General features: G+C 42.9%; 6 protein-coding genes across 6 annotated transcripts; 1 reads left to right on the top strand and 5 right to left on the bottom strand.

Moving 5' to 3' along the window:
• Positions 1-1705: 1705 nt before the first annotated feature.
• On the top strand, positions 1706-2812 carry K444DRAFT_587135 (NAD(P)-binding protein; the record flags this gene model as incomplete). The annotated part of the gene is made up of 3 exons (XM_024878012.1): positions 1706-1801; positions 1853-2503; positions 2622-2812. Exons 1-3 carry the CDS (start codon positions 1741-1743, stop codon positions 2810-2812), a joined length of 903 nt encoding a protein of 300 aa, XP_024738070.1. The 5' UTR covers positions 1706-1740.
• A 2363-nt stretch (positions 2813-5175) lies between these two features.
• K444DRAFT_479490 (glycosyltransferase family 90 protein) lies at positions 5176-5811 on the bottom strand (the record flags this gene model as incomplete). The annotated part of the gene is made up of 1 exon (XM_024872974.1): positions 5176-5811. A coding segment is annotated over one exon (636 nt), but the record flags the coding sequence as incomplete, so codon positions are not given.
• A 776-nt stretch (positions 5812-6587) lies between these two features.
• Positions 6588-6927, bottom strand: K444DRAFT_364882 (uncharacterized protein). Its single transcript, XM_024872218.1, has one exon. It carries the CDS (start codon positions 6823-6825, stop codon positions 6619-6621), a length of 207 nt encoding a protein of 68 aa, XP_024738072.1. The 5' UTR covers positions 6826-6927; the 3' UTR covers positions 6588-6618.
• On the bottom strand, positions 6810-9029 carry K444DRAFT_662330 (uncharacterized protein; the record flags this gene model as incomplete). The annotated part of the gene is made up of 2 exons (XM_024886695.1): positions 6810-8740; positions 8938-9029. The coding sequence occupies 2 exons, from the start codon at positions 9027-9029 to the stop codon at positions 7030-7032; spliced, it is 1803 nt and encodes a 600-aa protein (XP_024738073.1). The 3' UTR covers positions 6810-7029.
• Positions 9030-12246: 3217 nt separating this feature from the next.
• K444DRAFT_662331 (uncharacterized protein) lies at positions 12247-13808 on the bottom strand (the record flags this gene model as incomplete). The annotated part of the gene is made up of 2 exons (XM_024886696.1): positions 12247-13267; positions 13333-13808. The coding sequence occupies 2 exons, from the start codon at positions 13806-13808 to the stop codon at positions 12247-12249; spliced, it is 1497 nt and encodes a 498-aa protein (XP_024738074.1).
• A 2543-nt stretch (positions 13809-16351) lies between these two features.
• On the bottom strand, positions 16352-16888 carry K444DRAFT_364902 (uncharacterized protein). Its single transcript, XM_024872219.1, has one exon. The coding sequence runs from the start codon at positions 16806-16808 to the stop codon at positions 16509-16511; it is 300 nt and encodes a 99-aa protein (XP_024738075.1). The 5' UTR covers positions 16809-16888; the 3' UTR covers positions 16352-16508.
• Positions 16889-18715: the final 1827 nt, after the last annotated feature.

The following is an 18715-nucleotide window of genomic DNA, read 5'->3' on the forward strand; positions in this document are numbered from 1 at the left end:
AGAGGGTATTATAAAAAGGCCTTCTTTTCCTTCTAACTAACCCTCCTTCTCTTTCAACTATAATACTATACCCAACCTCCTCTTTACCTCTCTTCTTCTTCCTTCAAGTATTATTCAAGCCTTCCTTCCTACCATAAGGTAAATATAATCCTTTATTATACCACCAAAAAAGTCCTCAAAGGAAAAGAAGAGACGCAATATATATAATATTAGTAATATTAATAACCTGTACCCGTCTAGTAAAGATAAGTAATATAATATAGCTCAAGTACAAAGGCTTAAAGACTCGAGGTATTATAGAGAAGTAGTAAGTTATACTCTCCCTATATAAAAAGCTAGAATATAGTACTAATCGAATATTAGAATAATGATTTATTAAATCTACTAAACCCCCCTCCTTTCTCAAATACCTTATAGCCTCCTCTTACTACTACTAACGAATAGTACTATCTCGAGCTTTTCGATATCCCCGATAAGATAATACAAGTTATAAAGGATATCTATAAAATACCAGAGGTTCGAGATATAAAGTTTCGTCCTGGAAAGAAGCTAGCCAACTTGAATAATCCGAAGATTGTAGCAAACCTAGAGGCAGTATATAATCAAACTCGAGGCTATTTAGTACCTATACCTTGTATTAATTATACGAAAAAGAACCCTAAAGGCCCATAGCAGGAGTATATATAAGTTTAGGGCAAATTCGACCGAGCCTATTATAATTACAGATATAATAATAGCGGCAGAGTATATACCTTATACTGCCTTAATATAGTACTAAAAGATCTAGCTCCTCCCAAGTTAGCCTCTATAAAACCTCAATTTTTAAAACCACGAATACCCTCGAAATGAAGTAATAAAGTAAAGAGACTAATAAAGGGGGAGGGAAAGAGAGAGGAAGAGGGTAAGGATAAGAATAAAGAGGATAATGGAGATGGAGATATTTCGAGTATTATAGGGGATAATAGCGAGGATAATAATAGTAAGGAAGGTATGCCTCGCAATCTATAGGATCTACTATACGGACTATGCAAGTTAAAGGGGGATTAATAGTAATTAAGAAGGGGGGGCGGAGGCAGGGGCAGGGGCGGAGGGAGTACTAGAGATATTATAGCAAAGATAAATATAAATATTAGTACGTTTAGTAACTGTAAATAGCTTTATTTTGGCTATCTCTATATAAGTTATATATACGAGTGCAATAGTGGTTATATCCGCAGAATGCGGTATTTTGGTTGCGGGCGATTTTTGGTGGGGTACGTACGTGCCACAAATCAGATATCGAAGGTCGAAAACCAGATTCGAAAATCGCTTGGTCTTCTGATCCTTACGGCTTTCCGTAGTAGACGTTCTTACGACTTTCCGTAGCATTTTGGCTTGAGCTTCGGGGAGCAAATTGGGCCACAGTAATTCAATGAAGAATTAAACACCAAGAGTCATCTGGAGTAACATTCATCCGATGAGATGGTAATACGGCGCGATAGCTAAGGATGGGATCAGTCTCGGACTCTCGGCTAGTGCGAGAACACGCGCCGTTTATCTCTTTTCGGAAAGGACCTTCCTGTATGGACGTACTCCGTGACCAAAGGATGTCGCCGAGAATAAGCCCCTATTATAGCCGCATACTCGCATTCCTAGCGTAATTGTGTTGGATTAAGATCTGGTGAAAATGGAGCCTACCCCAATCCTTTCCACCGACCTCTTGTTTGCCTCCTCGCCCTGCAATACTGTGCTAGTACTATCATGGATACCTCGATCCCACTAAATCCCAGCAATCTCGTCGTCATTACTGGCGGCGGCAGCGGTATGGCCTGTCCGGTCCCCGCTTTCACTAACTAACCTTAACCCAAACCAGGCATTGGCCATGCAATTGCCTCCGCGCTTGTCCAAACCGGCGCATCCCGCATCTACATCCTCGGCCGGCGTCTCGCTGCCCTCGCCGACGCTGCCAGCAGCCTCAGCAACTCCGTAATCCCCATCGAATGCGACGTCACCTCCCCCACCTCTGTCTCCGCCGCCGTTTCGAGGATAGAGCAGGAGATCGGATATATAGACGTGCTAATTAACAATGCCGGCATGCAAGGGCCGAACCACCGGCCCGCGAATGATGCAGAGACCATTGAGGAGCTGCAGAGCATCCTGCTGAGCAATGCAGAAGGTTGGGAGGCCACGTTTGCGGTCAACTCTAGCGCGGTCCTCTATGTGTCCGCCGCATTCCTCAAGTTACTAGACGCCGGCAATAGGAGCCGTGGCTGGGAAGGAGGGAAGCTACCCGCGGATCGAGCTCGTCGGAGGGAGAAGGACAACCTAACGAAGATTCTGATCGAGCCAGACGATGAGAGGACTAGCCAAATCATAACAGTTGGGAGCATATCAGGGCTTAATCGGTTTACAACGGCGGGGCTGGCGTATAGCTGCAGCAAGGCTGCGGCAATACACTTGTGCAAGATGCTAGCGTACTTGCTGGCTCCATGGGGGATCCGAAGCAACGTGATTAACCCCGGAGGTGAGTTGTACTTCTACTTAATTACGCTGCTTCGAAGATTTGTCTGCGTAGAGTCCCCTCGTCGTTCTGTACCCCTAGATCTGAGAACGTCGTCGATGATCAACACTTGCCGTCGTAGTATACCCCTCGGTAATGACCGCCGGCTCGACAGACTCCTATAATTATAAAGAAGTCCCTGCTGGTTGCAAAGGCAGCTTTCAGGATATTGCTGGTGTTGTACTGTACCTGGTGGGGAAAGGCGGAGCTTACGTTAATGGTAGTATGAATACAGATGGAGGAAGGTTGAGCGTGATGCCTGCAACTTATTAAGTCGTCTTCAAGGTGACATGTACTTAGCAGATGAGTTGTATCGCGCACTTTGGACTTGCAAATTCGATGGTGAGGATTTTAGTTATATAAAAGCCATCGCACTTGTACGCCTCTCCCCTCTCTTTCATTTTCCTAGCCCAATATACATGCACATCTTGCTGCACCCGTACTCGGGAACACCACATCTGCTTCGTTGATTTCTTTTGCTCCCTTATCACTCTGTCCTCGTGCGTACCGTCAGGAGAGCGAGAATGCCGGTATATATCAGCGTGCGCGTGAGATGGTGAGGTGCTGGCGGATGCATTGCTTATTTTGCGCTGGCGGTCGAACTTGTCTTATAACAGGGGTACACGATTAACAAGGATGGGTCGTTGCAAAAGCTCGTGTAAGGATGTGAAGCTGTATATTGGAATTGGGAGGGAGTTCTTACTTCATTCTTTCGGTCGGGCTAGTCTTGCATAAACGGTATATTATTAATAAGGACAGGACATCGCAGAAGCTCGCTTGAGGATAAGAAGTAGGAGTTAGGATTTAGAAGGGACTTTATCGTAAATAATATATAAGAAGGTGTTATACTAAGTGTATTGTAATTAAAAATGTATATCTAGCTAGCTCGGAATAAAATTCTCACTTGCCTTCCCTCTTCTACTTGCTTCTGGACCCTATTATACGCCTATCCCATACTATTATATTACTATTATTACCTTCTCCTTAATCGCCTCCAAACCCCCCTCTCCTTCTTTACCCCCGGATTTCCTCTCTCAATATTTATTTGTACTATTAGATCTGTTCCGTCCGGCCCCGGAAGTTTTCTAATTATAAATTCCGTATCCCTAAACTTCCTACTCGTCTTTAATCCCCTTGGCTATAGCAATATAACTTTTACCCTCCTTGCCCTTATCTTTCTTAGTAGCTCTAATAATATCTGCTCCGGTATTCTTACTCCCAAATCTAGAATCTCGATAAGTAAGGTACCGACCCGCAAGCGGGCAAAGGCATACCAGAAAGCTTCTTACTTGGCTTTATTAGCTTTGGGATTAGTATTAGCGGCCGTAAAGCCAATGGGCCAGGTACGGGATAGCAAGTATATAGGGCTAATAAAGGAGATAAAGAGATAAAGATATACAAGGGCTATATAAGGGGCAGGGACAGTAGTAATAAGTTATGTAGCGGCACTAATAGAGAGGCGGAAGGTAGTAAATAAGTAGATATTTTTAATAAATTCAAGATAGCAATTAGGCCAGATTAGCTAGAATAGTAGTATATAGCATATATTATATATTAGGTAGGGCTTATATTTGCCTATAGCTCAAGAGTAAGAGTAATATTTTCTAGTTATCTTATATGCTTTTTTAATAAGCGGTATTATACGAAATATAGATACCGTTTCTAGCGCTCTGGGTTTACAAATAGATTATTATAGTTCAGGTTTCGATATTCTGGTTACCTAATACTATTACCTAACAAGTAATATAGGAATACATATAGGGAAATTTAGAATACTAAGCCCCTTACGGGCTTAGTATATTACGGGTATACTTTACTCTTATAGTCTCCTATATTCTAGCTTTCCCTCCTTTAAGCTTTAAATCGTCTTTATAAGGGACCTTCTATCTTGCTTTCCAAGCACTAAATGCCGTACTCGTAATAGATATATAAAGTTAGTAATATGCAATATATGTATATATATATTAGTTTGCTATTGGAAAGAAGGATATATTACACCATTTTATAAGAGTAAAGAATGTGGGTATAGATTTGATACCGGATTGAGGGAGGGAGGGTACTAAGAAGCTGAGAGTGGATTTGTATATATATAGCAGATGCCGGTTGGGGATTAGTAGATATGGATATAAGGGTGAGGAGGCTCGTAAATCGAGGCTAGTGAACCATAATATGAGCTTTGAGGGGTGATTTCGGGCTGCTATTATGGGGTCCTTGCGCGAAGGAGACGAGGACGAGGAGGTTCGATTAGGCATAAAAGACGTATTATAGTAATAGCTTGAGAGTATTAGGGCCTGTAGTCAACGTATGGGATTAATGCTATAAAGGCTGTCTAGATACAAGAAAATTCAATTATATGTCAAAGTCAATTTGCTTACTAAAGCGGAGGTTGGCCATAAATCAACTCATGGAGCCTCTGCTAATAGGGATCTGGGACCCATATTAATTTATAGTACAGGTCTAGTATATATAGCAAGGGCCGATTCGAAGTCTCGCTTGACCCCAGTGTGTCGCGGTTCGAACATCTAGACCCCCTAGGCGCATTCGCAATGCTAATTAATCTTCGGAAAGAATGGCACCACACGGGGCAATCTCAAGAGCTCTAAACCAATTTCGACAATCCTACCTCATGCAAGCAAGTCTTGATCATCATCTAACAGCCTAGCGTGCTCAAGAAAAATTCGGTAGTATGCAGCTGTGGCATCAACCTCCCTCAACACCCGTCTCGACCAACACCGGCCTGCATCTGCTACCGATGCACCAACTACCTTCCCCTCAGAATCGTCCAGAAGATGGCGTGTAGTCTCAGGCAGCTCATCCATGCTGAGGCCAGTGGGAACGAATTGCAACCAAGGAACAAGTCTGTCATCGTGCCACTCCTTGAACAACTCCTGCTGAAGCACTAAACAATTCGACTTCAACAATCTGTAGTACCGTCCACTGAAACTATTTCCGTTCACTTCACATAGTAGCTTGCATTGATTCGCGTCTTCATTGTTTTCTCGTTCGGCCTTGTGAACGTACTCTTCTTGTTCTTTGCACTCTTCGTCACCACACTGTATGAAACCAGTAAACTTGACATCAAATTTTTGTTGTTGCTCGCTCATCGTGCTTTTGTGTACCGCCCAGTTTCCCTCGGTTGTTTTGAGGAGTCGGAATTCGGCATCAGGGAAGTTTGTTAACTTTACGAAGCGTTGTCTGCGACCCATTTTCCAAGACCCTTTGGTCCAGTGGCCTCCTGTATTCGACACTCTCCAGTAGATTGCGTCCTTCTGATCTCATGGCACATCCTTGAACTCATCATACCCCGTGAAGCCGTCCTGGAAATAGGCAGAGATTTACCAGGCAGCCCATCCCTGTGTCATCATGAACAAAAGTAACTTCTCTTTCCTCTTTTTCTCCTTCGAGACAACAAGGGTTGAGCGCGAACCGGCAAAGGAGCAAAATATTACATGTTAGACCACGTCGTGGAGTTAGTCATTGTTTTAGTGTATATGCTTAGAAACATGTTTTATTCTAGGTGACTCAGGTGAGGAGAAAAGAAAATAGAGCCAGTAGCTGATCCATAGTATCGCTTAAGCTGATCACTATTATCAATTAGCGAGAATACCCTTGTATTTTCCATAATATGGATCAACTTTCCTCACCAAAAACCACACTGTATATACTAGCTTTAATGATATATAGACACCTGTCCTCGTTCACACCCTTCTTTCAATCCCGACCTCCTCCCAATGGCCCGCCAGGCGCCCGCTAGGCATACTCCTAGCATATGCTTAACCTTTACTATTACTAAGAAGCATATAAGTAAGTTAGAATATATCTTGCTTTACTATTGTTATTGCTCTAGTATATACTCGGTATATGGAACCCATATACTCAGCATATGCTAACTCTAACCCGTAGGAGATCAGCTAAATAAACGAGCATATGCAGAGTTTGATAATAGTGATCAGCTTAAGCGATACTATGGATCAACTAAAACCTCCAGAAAATGACGTGGGATCGCTCCTTGTGCACCGTGGAGAAGAAATGAGAATATCAGTCCTAATGTTGTGACGTCAGCGTCACATGACTTGGCCCTAGCGTGGCACCCTGTACTTAGCTCGAGCTCCCCGCTCCTCTCTTCTCTCTTTAGACGTTACATACACACCCAAAAAGAGCTGTTTACCAGACCAGGTCTTCAGCCCAGGGACGTGATACCTAAGAAGCCTTGACGGAAATCCGAGGCTGGTCTCAAGTTTCCCAGTACTAGACCAAGACTGGTATCGGCCTCTGCGCGAGATCATATCCAAATCTCCTTGTAGGGGAAGTCAATCCCATTTGTTGAAATATAGTATTTTTACGTTCATGCAAGCATACAAACGCTTTCCCTGACGTCGTGGTATCTTCGACCAAATTTTACACCTTGCAATTCTCACTACCCGTATACTCGGTCCTCTCTGTTTCCTTGTCTGTTAGCGCTGCTAAGACACTCTCAGACTCCCCAACACTTAACGCAGCGATGGATCAATAAATTCCATCCCCATTTCCTCCTTCACAATTGACTTGTCCCCAGCCTCCGCACAGACACGGCTATCCCACACCCCCTCTCTCCTCGGCCTCATCGCCTTGAATACTTCGACAGCCTCCCTCCTCAACCCTCGATCCGGACACAACATCACCACTAGTGAAAGAGACGAAATGATCCCAATATCGAACACAAATCCCTTCGAGAACTTAGGGTGTGCCACAAGACGTCGTGAGAAGTTGAGGATTGCGTGGACGGTGGGGAACAAGGCGGTGTTTTCCTGTGTTGGGTGGGGTGGGGAGTGAGACGAGCTGCGGCGGTGCGAAGGCACATTTGGTGGAACACTGAGAGATCCGCCGGAAACTGTTCGCGTCACTGGTTCGAGATCGCTGAAGGGTGAGGAGTGGAAATTCGAGAAGGAGGAGGATCGTTGTTTGGAGACATCGGAGAAGGAAGGCGGGAAGAAGCCAGTGAGGACGAGTTCTGCAGCCAAGGCTTGGATGTGTAGTATTGCGGCGGGGATGAACATTGCTTCTCCAGCGGGAGTCATCGCGTAGTTCAATAGTGGCGAGAATGCATCGTGCCAGAGTGCCAGCCGCTGACTGATGATAGCAGAGTCCTGTGGGGTTTCATATGATTGATACCATTGCTGGACCTGCCACGGAACGGCCCCGATGTCAGGACTTAGATCTTCTTGTTTGTCGTTCTGCCATAGCTTTGACATAGATTCTGGTGCTTGGGAGCAAGGAAACATCCGCCACCGTATATCATCCAGGTATGTTCTTGCTTCCTCGATAGCTGAGAAGATCATGGGAATTTCGAAGGGTTCTGCTGGGAAGATGAGGTTGAAGATTCGACCTGCTGGGCGAGGTGACTGTCCTTTCTGTCGACATAGAAGAGAGAGAGATGGACGATCTATACGCATGAAGGCCAGGAGCAGCTCGTCGTTGACCGGTGTGGTGATTGGCTGAGAGCTAAGAGATCTCGCAGAAGGAATCTGGTATGCATGAGGTTCGCTCGATAGCTTTTTAACAATGATTTCTAGAGCAATTTGTATATGCGTCATGGTTGGAGTAACGTCTGCCTGAAGGCTCTCAAAACAGAAGATCAGCAACGCGCTGATCATTGCCGTTCTCACTGAGTCTGAACAGGAGAGTATAATCTGTCGATGGATAGCCTTGAGAGCTTCTCCGTATTGTAGCAACGCGTATTGACGGTGGAAATCGGAAGCAGTGTTCCAGTGGCTTCCTGGCAGAAGAGAGACAGCCATGCTCATAGCTGCTGTCGCGATTGTTAACTGCCGGATCTCAGCATTGTCACATGCCTGTAAGATGACTGTATTCCACAGTGTGGGAGAGAATCCACCAGCTAGTTCGATGGCGGTGACGTCCCGAAAGTGGCAGAGATATTGAAGTTCTGCTTCGTCTTGGAAAGTGATCCCCGGAGGAATAGCAGGATTGAACTGTGTAGCCGGTGTACTGGAAGAGAGGAGAGTAAACCGAGCATCAAGCGGCGGAGGAAGCTCCGGTATAGGTTCTGCAGGTACAACCTTGGACAGAAGTCTCCGTTTCGTGGTAGGAATGGTGTCTTTTGGTGGAGTGTCTTCTTTGGAGGTATATCCAGCGCATTTTCGACCAAAGTTGGCGCATCGTAAGCAATTCGGTTTCGTCTCATCGCATTTCACGCGTCGTGACCTATTGTTTCATGAAATCAGTAAAGATGAACACTGAGACAAATCAGGGCCTTCTAGCTTCTGAAAAGGTTGCAGTGTGTCGTGTTTGGTGTTGCTCAGCCGTTTAACTCCTTTTGGACAAGTCATAGAGGAGTAGAGCATTTCAACGTGTTTTATCGTAATTTTCGTATAGACCGTCCAATAGAATATAGCACTTACTTGCAAGTGTGACATCCCGACTTCACTTTTGGCCTAGACGCTCTCGGTTTCTTTGGGTGACTTAACTCGGGCTCTGGAAACGGTCTTTCCATTATCGGCCGGCGAAGGGGTCTCTAAGGACCAAATTGGACGCCCAAGATAGAGGTTAAAAAGCTCGAAATCACGAGCTCCGAACTTGGAACTTTCTGTCGCTGTTACCAGATTCTCCGATGAATGCCGTCGTAGCTAATATACCATGCGGATTTTGTGAGCTTCTATATCCGACGTGAGTTCTCAGTGAAGGTATCACTTGAACTCGTTTACGTGGGCCAATCAAAACAGAAGGAAGATAACTCCAACCACTAGAGCTGCTGCAGCGGCTACGCCGAAAGAGATCGCCCCTGCTGATGTAAGAGATGGAAAACAAACTTTGCCGATCCGCCTCAGTCTGCCTGGTGAGGCATCCCGACTCATCATGAATCTGCATTATTAATAACGAAGTTCCTTCTTGGCACGTGGATTCGCTCGCTCGCATCTCCCTACAATCGAGTTGGATCGACCCAAACGATGATCCACTTCTCAACCCTTCCCGATTGTACTAAGGGATGGAGCGTTTCTGCCACTACAGTAGCTGTGCTTATGCAAATCGCGCGAGGTGATTAGGCTGCTATCTCTTCGCCTGCGAAGCCATGTGGCAAGGATCGCCTTCCCCTGGGCAGGGGCGAAGGCCCGACTTTTGGGGATGGTGTCTTCTAGAAGGCTGGAAAACGAGGAAGAGGTTCTATTTTGTGGCTACCTCGCCTCCTCCCCCTTAAGGTGTGTCACAAGCCACAACTTTAGTGTTCGAATCATGCTTTAGGGCTGAGCTAGAGTCAGCGACTAGCGCTCCCGTCGTAAAAGTTGCTCTAGCAGCCAACGAATTCTCCGAGGTGCCAATCAATCTTTTTCAAATTCACAACTAATCAGTGGAAAGTTAGTTGCTTTCGTGACAGTCTTAATAATATAACATAGTCTACAATAGAGTTCGAAATCGACTTTAGTTTGGAACACTCAATTATTTTATTTTTGACCTATACTTTATATATACTAATCCTCAATAACCACGGAGTAGTTAGTCGCCTCCCTCTATACGTAATTTGCCTCGGAACTTTTCACAGCCAGTTATCGGTATTACTTCTACAATATTACGTAAGAGTATTAATATTGTATCTAAAGATTGCTTCCAGCTTTATAAAACGTTCTAGTAATTTAACTTGCTTATTTATTAATAGTTATTATTTTAAATACTAAGTTTTATTTCTTTAATTATATTATTATATTATTAATTCTAAGTTTTTTTTAAAAAATATTATTATAAATTAATTAAATTAAAATAGAAATTTTATTAATAAGTTAAATTATATTTAAATTATTACTAATAGCTTTATATAAGCTTTAAAGCTAATAATAATTTTATTTTAAAGTCGTCTCGAGTTATTAAATTACTTTAGTATTTATAAACTTAATTAATTATATTAACGATTTTAAACTTACTTATTATAATATTAAATTATATTATAGTTTTAATATTTCTTATATAACTCGCTATTTATAATATATTATAAGCTAATTATTTAAAGTAATTTAATTATATAATAATATAAAATAATTAAATAACTAATTTATATTATATTATTAATATTTTTTTATTAATAAATTATAGTTAATTATAGTTTATAAAAATAATATAAACTTATATAATTAATATTTTTTAATTTAAAAATATTATAATAAAATAAGTATTATAATAATTATAAAGAATATATATTAAGCTAAAAATACTAGCTAATATATTAAAGAAATATTTAAATTATTTAAGTTATTTAAATATATATTTAATAAATATTAAATAAAATATAAGTAAGATATTTTTAATTAAGTAAAAATAAATAAGACCTATTACTTTATTTTATGTTATTTATTTAATATACTAGTACTAATTATATATTATATAATTAGTATTATAAAATAATAATAATAATAATAATAATAATAATAATAATAATAATAATAATAATAATAATAATAAAACTAAATATAAAGAAAAATTCTAATATATTTTATTAATACTTTATTATAATTATTATATAAAATAGTAATATTATATTTATATTATATATCTTAAAGATATACTTTTTAAATAAATATAAAAATAAGAAAGAAACTTGCTTTATATATATATTAAAAAGCTAAAATATTATTAAAAAATAGCTTTTTTAAAAGCAAGAAAAAGAAATTAAACGAAATTTAAGTTTTTAATTATATAATATAATATTAAAATTACTTTTATAAGTACTACTTGTAATTTTATTAATTTATTAAATAAAAAATAATTAAGAATATATAAGTTTTTTAAAGTATATAAACTATAATAGAAATATAAGCTTTTATAATATGAAATTAGGAAATAAAGATTAATTAATTTCTTAAAAGAAAAAAATATTTATAAAGTAAAATATTTATAAATTATAAGTACTCGAATATTTAAAGGTTATATAATTGTATTATATAATTATAAAGTTAAAATTCTTATTATAAATCCTTTAAAGTATATAAGCTATTATAATTACTTTATAGCTATTTTATTTAACTTTTATTAAAGTCTTTTCTAAATTCTTTCTTTTATATATTAAGATTATTATAAATCTTATTATTCTTATAGTTATATAAATTATAATTAAATAATATTTTTAATAATTATAAAAGTTATAACTTTAAGACTTTAAGAAATTAAAAATAGTTTCAAATTTCTAAATAAGAAAAGTAATATTAAAAAAAGACCTTTAAAATTTTATATATTAAAAAGATTCTATTAAAAGAATTCTAATTAGTCTAAATTAAAGAGAATAATTAAAAAGTATATTAATTATTTATAAGCTTATGAATATCTTATATTATAAGTAATTTATTATATAAAAACTAAAAAGCAATGAAAAGTTAAGTGCAATGTGTGCAATATTATTAAGTCATGTTTTTTTCGGGGTTTTGGCAGGAGTATTGCTATCGGCCTCGGTATTTGTCAAGCACGAACATGACTCCTTTGGGCGGACAATCCTGGTTTGGGAATGCTACGCTAGCTAAACAGAGGGGTATACAGGGGTTAGCAGAGGCATCCTCATTTTGTATCTATTAGTAACATTTAATCGTATTATTATGTACCAGCCGTAGCCGCCTGTACGCCGCTGTATATTCAAATCATTAAGTGATCGATCCAGGCCGTCACCACTCGCACACCCCTCATTCTCCTTTCCCGCCGAAGCTGTTGTAAAGCGCATCAGCTCCTCACAACGACTACCTCCAGCCAACATTCCAGACTACGTATACCATATCTTTCGCTGTATTTACGGCGTCAACCACTTTCCCAAATAGGCCTCCCGAAACTACATCGTCTTCGTCTTCGTCTTCGTCTTCGTCGCAGGGCATGAACATGCCTGAGGGTGTACGTCTCATGCCTGGTGGATCGCCGTTGAGACTCGAGGATGACCCAGATGAGTGCAGGTTCTGGGATCGCTCTCGGGTTATTGCCATGCTATCTTTGCAGCTGGGTAAAGCACGCGGTGGCTGCCAGTCAATATCCGCATCGTCGTCTTTCAACTTGTTTCCAAGTAAGATCAGGGTCGGTGGCTTTAGTAGCCCGAGCGCTTCTTGTGAGAGGTGTGAGGAGAGTTTGCCACGGTTCCAAGAGCCATTGTTGTACTTCGGTGTTGTCTCCAGCGATTCCAAGGGGGCTTCCCTGGGTTTTAACGTCGTAGATGGTAGCATCGCAATCGTCTTACTGTCAGAACTAAAGCTCGCCAGCGGTGTAGCCTTTCTCTTCGACATGAGCGGTGAATCTGACCTGGGATTAGTTCTCTTCATCATGATGGCCCCATCGTCCGATTCGCTATCATCGTAATCGTGAATGGCAGACGAGCCAAGCTCCTCATCTTCGTCACCCACCATTTCCAACGCAATACATTGCTCGACCTGCTCATTGAAATGAATGTGCTTCTCCTCCCCAGCGCCAGTAGGTTCAAATCCCGAGGATAAGACTGAATGAAGGAAGCTGGGGTTTTCACTACTCACTCCTCTCGCAGACAAGGGAAACGTAACACAGCCAGAAGACGCCCGCCCGATAACAGTCTGGCCACATCTTTGTCCAGCGTCACAAAACTGCTGTGTCTGAATTGCAGCTGCTGCCTGCTTGAGTAGAGAGGAATTGGACTTTGAAATGCGGCTACGGCTGACAGGTGAGGAAGAAGGCATTCCCAATGACCTGTCTGATCCAGTCAGTAGCGGCCCATATAGCCAAGTTACATCACTGTCCCTCAGCCTACTAGATGTCAGCAAGAGCGCAGCTACGCTCGACAGCTGAGATCGCAAATTATCAAGGCTTACCAATTGAGTGATTCTGGCGAGACTGTCTTTAACTTGTTCTTTGACTTCATCCATGTCCTCCAAGATGCATTTTCCAGTCTCGCACTGTTGCTGTACTCTTTCCGCTTCAACACAACATGCTTCCATGACGACCAAATATCTTCCTCCTTCCAAGCATGCGATAAGTAATCTACATTCCTCGATGGTTGTGTTCGCACCGCTGCATCGTCCTCTGCATATTCAACCGGATCCGGAGACTCCAGTGTCGATACATTGGTCGGGGTGCTGTTAGAAGTTGGCGAAACTGCGTAGGAATCACCTATCCAGAGGCTCGCTGGAGGTTCTAGGTCTTCTACTTGGCTGTAATATCGTACGTCGTAGGAGGGAAAGATAATTTGGCCCTTGACAGCGTTATCCTTCCAGCTGGCATCGAGCGATAAGTTGCGAGCCGCAGTTGAAGAGTTCGAAGGGGCTGAGCAGTCAGTGTGCAAAAACATTTGGCGAAAATGGAGCTGAGGAAGGTGTAGAATTGGTACCCGAAATTATGGTATTGAATCTGCGCTGGCCTTCGATTTCGAAGGGGATTTCCGGTATGGCGTTTGATGTCTGATAAACTCAGGCTGGGCGTGAGATCCACGAATTAGACTTTGACGAGAAGCAAATGCACACCTCGCGAGAGCAAGCTCATGTTGTGGGTTGGTAGTGAGTGACAGGGAAGACAAAGCCCGTGCGTGTGTTTCGAGTCTTTCAATGGCGTGTCGACTTTGGGGGCGGAGGGAGAGAAGCTGGAAAAGCTGGAGGATGTCAGACCCTTGCTTCGTCGAGCGTGGGGATAGGAGGGGAACGATTCGAATACAGAGCAGTAAAAGTCAGCATTGTGCGTCAACGATATGCAAAGCAAATTGTTCTGCGACAGGCAAAGACAAAATAGGCACTTCCACTCGACTCAATAATCCAATTGAGAAATTGATCTTCTATTCCGGGTCCTCGAGGTCGACTACTACTCGCTGTGGCATGCGGGGAAGATCAATTGATTGAAATCGAGCGGGCGGGCTTAGTCCTTCTGCACAGTGGATAGGCAGGATGCACCGCTGTTCAGTGCACAGCGTACATACAATTGACACGTGAATACGGGTAGGTCCTGTCTATTTCGCTTTGATATGTAGAATGAAGACAGGAGAAGTGTATGCGGCCAATTCTGGAGATGCTGCAGATGCAATGCAATGCCAATCCATGGACGCTAGGGTTCAAGTGGCCACAAGCGGGAAGAAACTTAATGACCCTCAGTTCTGTCGATCTCGAATATGTATGGTCGATACTGGTGGCTTCACTACTGGTCTGTGTTGCAACCACACGGCTTGATGAGCGAACAATAGGGATAACGATCACTTTCAGGTTTGGCTGAAAATATACTTTATTGGGTATTACATGTCTGATACGTCCTTGTTACAGTGCCTGAAGAACCTAAGCATCATGGAGTAGTAAGGATGCAGTCAAATAGGCATCGAACAAAACTTAGACACAAATCCAAAAGATCTCGAAGTTGTAGTCTGGGCTTCAGATCCTTGACCCCGCGGAGGGCGTAAAATTCCAGAGGAATGGGGTCAAATTCGCTCGAAGGATCCGCTAGCCAACGCTCATACCCCCACTCCATTTCACTACAACAACGGTATAAAACCGAAATTTTGAGTAGATATTTGTCATTAACGATAGCAATTCTTAAAGTATTTTAGCATTTTCCTAGTGCTTTAAAAAGAATCCCAAAATTTTGGTATTCTAATAGGGGTATGAGAAGTAAATGCCTCTAGTAAGGGGTTTTGACAGCGAGGCAAAAATAATAAAAACACCACCTTTAGACGATTCTAGCCGCACTTCTAGTTTTAAACGGACAAGTAGATATAAAGATATCGAAAATACTATAAAGTGCAGATATGCAATGGAATTTGCAATTATAATAAAGATATAATGAAAATTTATATCTTTAAGGTGGGCGGTTAGGGGGTTTGGGCGATGGGCTAGTGGATCCTTCTGTGAAGCGAGCCTGCATGTACTCGTGCAAATTGACAACATTGGCTAAGGAGTACTATGGCACTCTACCGCACTTCCAGCGTAACTGAGATCCCCCTGAGATCGGAACATCCGTGAGCAGCGCTGGTCCAAATCACAAACAGAGCCTGCGTGCCGAAATTCGATCTTCAAGCCTGGTGGGCTCTCTTCGTCAAGCCAACGACGTAATCCCTAACCGTTGTTACTGTATTTGCTCCCAAGGCTCATTTCAACTTGGGCCCGGCAACCCAACAGGGATTGCGGCACCGGAGCTCTTTCTCCGAACGGTCTTGCCACGGCTCGCCCAGGCAACCCGCTGTCATTCTTGCATCGATGAGAATCCCGCCAAGGAAGCCACACGCAATTCGACCGTGGGGATCTAACCCCCACCCATTTTCTCTCACATACCTCCAAAGAAAAAAAAACACGTTCACATGGAAGCAATCAGCCCACACATCCATGGCACATCCATGATCAACGCTTGTCTAAAGCGATCACATGTTGGAATGGCAGAGAATCGTGCTCTTCAGTACGTCGTGACTTATGGTTTGCGCCGTGAGGTCAATTGCCAACTCGCAATTCTTCCCCGTTTCAGAAAATGCAATAACAAATTCTCCAATTTCTTTAGGTCATGCAGAATCGTCTGCATGTCGTGCCAACAACCACCACTTCTGTTGGGAAGTATTTCGGATTAAATCCTCGAATGAGTTGTGAAGTTGATGAAAGTCCTGCAATACGTAGAATTCGAGAAGGATCTGCAGCGCCGTTAGATAGCCCACCTGCGGTCATTGCATGCATCGATGCAATAACGCACTGACTTGCAAATGTCTGCAGGTACTAGTGTCATGCAGCCGGCCTAGTTTGCTTGATCCAAGAATCCTTCCAACCACTCAATAATAATAGTTGCACCAAGCGCATATGTGTCCACTTTTGGTGGCTGGTCGTTTCAACCAAAGTTCTTAACCAGTCGACGACCTTTGCAATACCATAGTCACTGAGATAGAAGTTTTCGCTTCGATAGAGGGTATTCGCAGGCTTCACGTCTTGATGAATGTAAACAAGAAGTATTTGTACTTTTATATCCACTCATGGCTGTGAGAGCAGGTTGCTATGGACATAGGTTCTCCTTTGTGTCTAGGAGCCTTCAAAAATCAGGATTCCTCGACTTGTATCTCATACCGGCATAGATCTCTGCGGGCCGATGCTTCTCCATAACCCGGCGTCCCCTGACCGCAGCCCTGATAATCACGCCTTGCCATGTACTCATCGTTTCCTTCCTTCCTTCCAGCTTGGGAGGGCTTCACAGATGCTCTCTCGCTGCCCTCGTTCCACCATATCATATCATCGTTCACCGAACCCACTCCGGGGCAGTCAGAATTGACTCTCTGGAAGATGCTATTCGGAGACGAGCTGCAGATTATTGGTGGGTAGCTGGAGCAATGGTTTCCCATATTCTTAGAATATGTCTTGTAAGCGCGGGTATCACAACTCTAGGGGTTTGGTCAACTTACAGTATCCAACGGGGTTCTAGCTGTCTTGGAGTCTTCTGTCATACATTTAAACGGGCTCGGGTCCGGCAAAGCAGCTGAAAAACTAGCAGCGTGGGCAGGAGACTGGATATCATTTGCATCTCTCCACCAAGCTCGGCCATCACTTCGCACAACTCGCGCTTCACCGAATTGCGATGCCAGAAGGGAACGTCGCTGCTGGCCCTGCTGGCCCTGCTGCGCGTCCTTTTGGTTCTGAGCATCAATTAAGGTACGGTGAGGTTGCCTGTGGGCGTTGAAACGCGTAAATGCATGTTTCTAGGGCACGTAAGCTTCTACCTAGGCAGAGCAACACTGACGCCCCGTAGCTTTTTGCCTCTTGAACGAGTAGAAGGTGCGGAGATTACAGTTCTGGATCGCTATCCGTGGACAGATTGTGTCTCAAGGCTATGGTACAGACTTACATATGGAAGAGTTGTAGGTGAGGGACACGGTGTGGGAGGTGTGATAGGTATCTCAAAGGGATAATCTTCGGTGTTTACTAGCCAAGACGTCATAATCAGGTAGCCTGAATGCAAGAGAAATTGACGTGACTGGGTAGCAAAGACCAATGTTTACACGACTAGTTACAGAAGATGGATTTCAAAACATTTCCCACTCGACAGGTCACCAGCTTATGTATACCAAGGACAACTTCAGAAGTGTTGGGATTGCAGACTTGATGGAATTGGTGGATACTGGAATGAGATCTCAACTACACACTTGGTGGAAATTAAATGCTTTGTTCCCTGAGCAATAACTTTAATGCTGACCTTTACATGGCTAATTGGAATCGACGAGCTCAATGGAAAGGGGCTGGAGAGGGCCGACGCAGGGGTTTGGAGTGCAACTGCTGCACTCCCCCATAAATGCATGCAGGTTCACATGCGCTCTCGCATAAATCATCACACCAATAGGGGGGCACGGAGCGCAGGGCAGATGGCAATCAGCTAGAAGCTTATCTTTCTATCGGCCGAATTAGCTAAGTAACTAAGTAAGATATCGCATTTCCAAGATACATTCTGATGAGTAGTCCCGTGACTTTCGCCCAGTTAGCAAATAAGGCAGAGATGTTGAAGCCGGTGGTGGGTGCATCCATCAAACGCAACCTGCCGACTTGGCCGTTGCAAGTACTCGTGAACGGACTTGGTGTTCTCTGGAAGATCCGAACGCAGCGCGGGTGATCTATGCAAGCCACGGTTAGTGGGCTTAACTAAACATAATATACAATGCTTAAAATGTCTAGGTGCAGCTTGAATGCAGCATTATCTTGGTTTGTTCCTCGCATAGCGAATGAGAACCATGTACTCCGCAGGCATGCAGTATTGGGGCCTCTTTTCGCGTCGGTCCGGGCCTGGATCGTAAGGTGTCGATATCTATCAATCTTGGATCGACTCTGGCGATCTAATCCGACCCACTAAACCGCCGATCATCGCCAAGCCTGGTCGGGCCTCTTTCTCTATCGGGATCACTTCTGCATCGGCACCTCCCGCATCGACTCCTGTACCGGCATCTCTTGCATAGGCATTTGTATTGTTGTGGACGAAGATCGCGACATGCAACAAGATTTTGCATCTCAGCCTTCACCGGTCATGTGATAACTTGTATCACCACGCTCTAACCAAAACAAGAGCAGAAAGGCCAGCAGCCTCTAGCACTTGATTTGAGAGTTGTAATTACCAATTTACCTATCAAGCACGAGACCCAAAACGACGGTGATTTTCACAAATGTGCTGCTTGGGTTCAGCTGCAAAAGCAAGCAAACCCCGTCCCCGGTAGTACCCTTCCATCTGAGCAATCCTCCCTACAACACCTGCCAGATATTCAACCGC

The sequence above is a fragment of the Hyaloscypha bicolor genome (assembly GCF_002865645.1).
Source record: "Hyaloscypha bicolor E unplaced genomic scaffold K444scaffold_56, whole genome shotgun sequence".
Taxonomy (NCBI): Eukaryota; Fungi; Ascomycota; class Leotiomycetes; order Helotiales; family Hyaloscyphaceae; genus Hyaloscypha; species Hyaloscypha bicolor.